The 3,421-nt window shown below is 33.6% G+C and overlaps 1 protein-coding gene across 1 annotated transcript; it reads right to left on the bottom strand.

Moving 5' to 3' along the window:
* Positions 1 to 1,090: 1,090 nt before the first annotated feature.
* On the bottom strand, positions 1,091 to 2,783 carry LOC122026679. Its single transcript, XM_042585409.1, has 6 exons — positions 2,600 to 2,783; positions 2,254 to 2,498; positions 1,983 to 2,186; positions 1,562 to 1,669; positions 1,447 to 1,487; positions 1,091 to 1,361 (listed from the first exon to the last, which is right to left on the bottom strand). The coding sequence occupies exons 1-6, from the start codon at positions 2,781 to 2,783 to the stop codon at positions 1,091 to 1,093; spliced, it is 1,053 nt and encodes a 350-aa protein (XP_042441343.1).
* Between the last annotated feature and the right edge of the window lie 638 nt (positions 2,784 to 3,421).

Here is a 3,421-nt window from a genome sequence, read left to right as displayed (position 1 = left end):
AGAGTCACTACAAAAAAAGAAGCTATAGGACCGGTTTATTTGACTTATATGAGCGGTTTTCCACCGCTGCTATAAATATCGCAACGGTTTGGCAAGCGCACTTGTTGCCACCGTTGCTAGGCCCAGTTCGAGCTGAAGATAAAAGCGGTGGTAAATGTTGTCCTAACCGCTCTAAAATGTTAGTTTTCCCACCGGTTAAAAACCACTCTAATATATCCTCAATTAGAGCGGTTTCTGAAACCGATCTGAAATCTATATTTAGGTACGGTTGTTAACTGATTTTGCAAGTGAGGATGTTGAATCGGTTGACCAACCGATTGTGAAACATGGATATTTCCATGGTTTTTAAACCGCTGTAGAAGGTGAAAAGTAGGAGCGGTTTACGAAACCGCTTTTGTTTGCACATATCAGGAGCACATAATAACCGCTCCTAAATGTGGGTTTCTATTCACTGCTTCTATATGTGTTCATGTGGAACGATTTCGTAACTGCTCTTGAAAGTCATATTTCGAAGCGATTTTTTGTAATTTTGGAATGGTTTAACATCAATTTTTTTAATTTTTTGGAACGGTCTTTTGTAGATGGCAGATTTTTTTTTTTTAAAAAAACATTTATGTTTCTTTATAAATCATTCCATAACTCAACATAATAAATAGATGAAAAAAACAATGGTATTCCATCATAAAAAATCAGTACATAATCCTTACGAACAATCATTGTCAATCAAAATAGCATATTATTCATCTAAAAACATATTATTTATTTCCAACCTTAATATAAATCAAAATATCTTTTTCTCAAATTCTACCTGCTACCATTTGATTTCTCTCATGGAGGAGGTCTACGGATATTTTCTTGAGCGTTTGATGGAATACTCATATATTGTTGCATGATTTCTGCCATCACACTTGCCATCTATAAAAGAAAGCGGATTTTACATCATGCATTTATACAAGTAATTTTTAATAACTCATTTGTTAACATCAAACATGCTAATACCTGTCCCGGTCATTTCGGGCCCTTGAGATCCCCCAGCAGTTCCAACCATCATACTTTGCATAATACGGATAAAATTTTGGAATTGTTGTTCCTACATCCGCCTCATCGATTGCTCCATCTCGGTTTTCCTTTGTGCTTCACGTGCTTCCATTTCTGCTTGTAGTCGTGCTTCTCGCTCTGCCTCCCTAGCTTCCATTTCCTTTATTTTTTCTTTCATTTCCTTGAACTTTTCTATGGCATCTGAAGCAGTGTCATATCCTTGGCAATGGCTACGCTTATATTGGTCAGGAAAAACTTGGCTAGGCAGTGCACCAGCTCCTAAACATCGAACTCGGCCAGAATGCTCAGGCCCGAACACCTCACTGCATAAAAAATAATTAGTATCATAAAAGTTATAACTTTAGAAAAAATTAAATGTGCTCATTACCGAAATGCTTGATCATGCACTTGTCTTGGAGATGGCGTTTCACAGCCTCATTCAATAAAGCCTGACACAAAAATTGTGAATAACATTACAAAAATATTGACAAGTCATTTTAAAAAATTTAAACATAATTCTTACCTCATGTTGTATAGCTTCATCAGCAATAGGAGACCTTCCTTTCTTTTTACTATGACAACTTAATTCTAATATTTCAATACGAGTAGGTTTTACACCATTTTCCTGAAACTAATCAACAAATTGCGCCATCAAACTTAACTAACACCAACTATATTCTATTCACTTTAATCAATACTTTAAATCTCGGCCCTAAAAATATAGAATTTGTGAATTAAAAATTATATAGAACTTATAAAAACAATCATTATATATAATGCATTTATCTTCCAATGTTGGAATATTTATGCGTCCTTATGCATGAATTCTTCATTTTTTATGAGCATTTTCTCTATTAATTTTTGACATTCTCTGCAATAGGTTAACAAAAATGCATCATATACACCCATCTATATGTACAAAATAATAAATTTATTATTACTACCTCATTCTTCTTCCAATAGTCACATAAAGTTTCCCAAACCTCGAGTGTCAGCTTATGAGGGACAGGACGAATTTGCAAGAGCTCATATAAAGGAATATTTGGGTCATAAGACGTTGCCTTGACTTCGGTCCTCCATCGCGTCCATGCAACTCCCATCATTTGCATCACAATTTTTTTGTGGCGAGTAGGGATACAAAAATGTTCCTACGAATATTAAACAAATTATATTAATTTCTAATTGAAATTTGGAACTAAAAGATTCTCAACTTACAGTTACATATCCCCATGCAAGATCCAAATGATTTTTAGGTATTTTCCTCCAGTCTAGAAAACTAAGGGGTAACAAGTTTCCATTTCGAGCAATCGTTCCCACAAAATTTGAAAGCGTGGGTTGCATTTCTCCATAAGGTTGACCCCTTTCATTAAATCTTACAACTAGTAAGTCATTGGGACCTAATGAATGAACATCCCTCATCACTGTCCTACCCCGTGTATTTTGGCTCCTTTGAGATGAACCTAAAAAAGTATTTAAAACATAATGTTAATTCATTAAAAAACATAATGTTACTTCATTGTAAATTCAATTAGCTATTCATATCCCCAAAAAAAATTCTAACCTTCCTCATTATGCTCAACATTGTGTTGTAAGTCCAATTCAGCATTTTGTGTTTTCGATGGAGAGTGCGGCAGTGGTACATCTTGTGGTTCATTTTCACCATTTAATCCTCTATTATTTGATTCTTCTCTTCTAGATCGCCCTCTGGTATTTTGAAGCAACTTTTGAATTCTTTTGTTCACCATTTTCAAAGTGAAGCAATTCCTACAAGAAATAGACAATAAGTGTGTGACATTTTTCAAAAGATGATTACATACTCATATTTATGTTGCACATTCAAACTCTTATCCAGATTTTATATCTTTAAATTTTGACAATTCCAAAAAAAAAGGTCAGAAAATTAAGATCAGACAATTTTATCTGCAAAATGGCGACAATAAATAAAAGCTAACAAAAGGTAGTCAAAAACATAACGAGATATCAACATCTTTAAACTATGAAAATAAAAATTAATCACGCCTAAAACAATATGATAGTCTGGGACAGTCATCCAAAATTCTAGAAACTAGATTCAAATATATTACTTCAAGCAAGAAATTACCTCCAAGAATCAAAGTTAGTTGTAATGTTCTCCCTGAGAAGTATCGGTAAAAGGAGATGAGTAGATGAAGCAATATATATATCAATACATTAGATAGGTAAGATTAGGGTTCTAGAAATTAAAAGCGGGAATCACGAAAAAAAATAGCAAAATAATGTGAGCGCTAAAAAGGGGAGCCCTTTCATAGCCAATAAACATGGTATTTTAGTTTCTATTTTGGTAAAATTTTATGGTTAGAATCTTGGTGAACCATATTAAAATTGTGCAGGTATAGGAATTTTA

This window comes from Zingiber officinale, chromosome 10A (genome assembly GCF_018446385.1).
Source record: "Zingiber officinale cultivar Zhangliang chromosome 10A, Zo_v1.1, whole genome shotgun sequence".
Taxonomy (NCBI): Eukaryota; Viridiplantae; Streptophyta; class Magnoliopsida; order Zingiberales; family Zingiberaceae; genus Zingiber; species Zingiber officinale.
The sequence above is the reverse complement of the archived record's forward strand: the minus strand, read 5'-3'. Positions and strand labels throughout refer to the sequence as shown.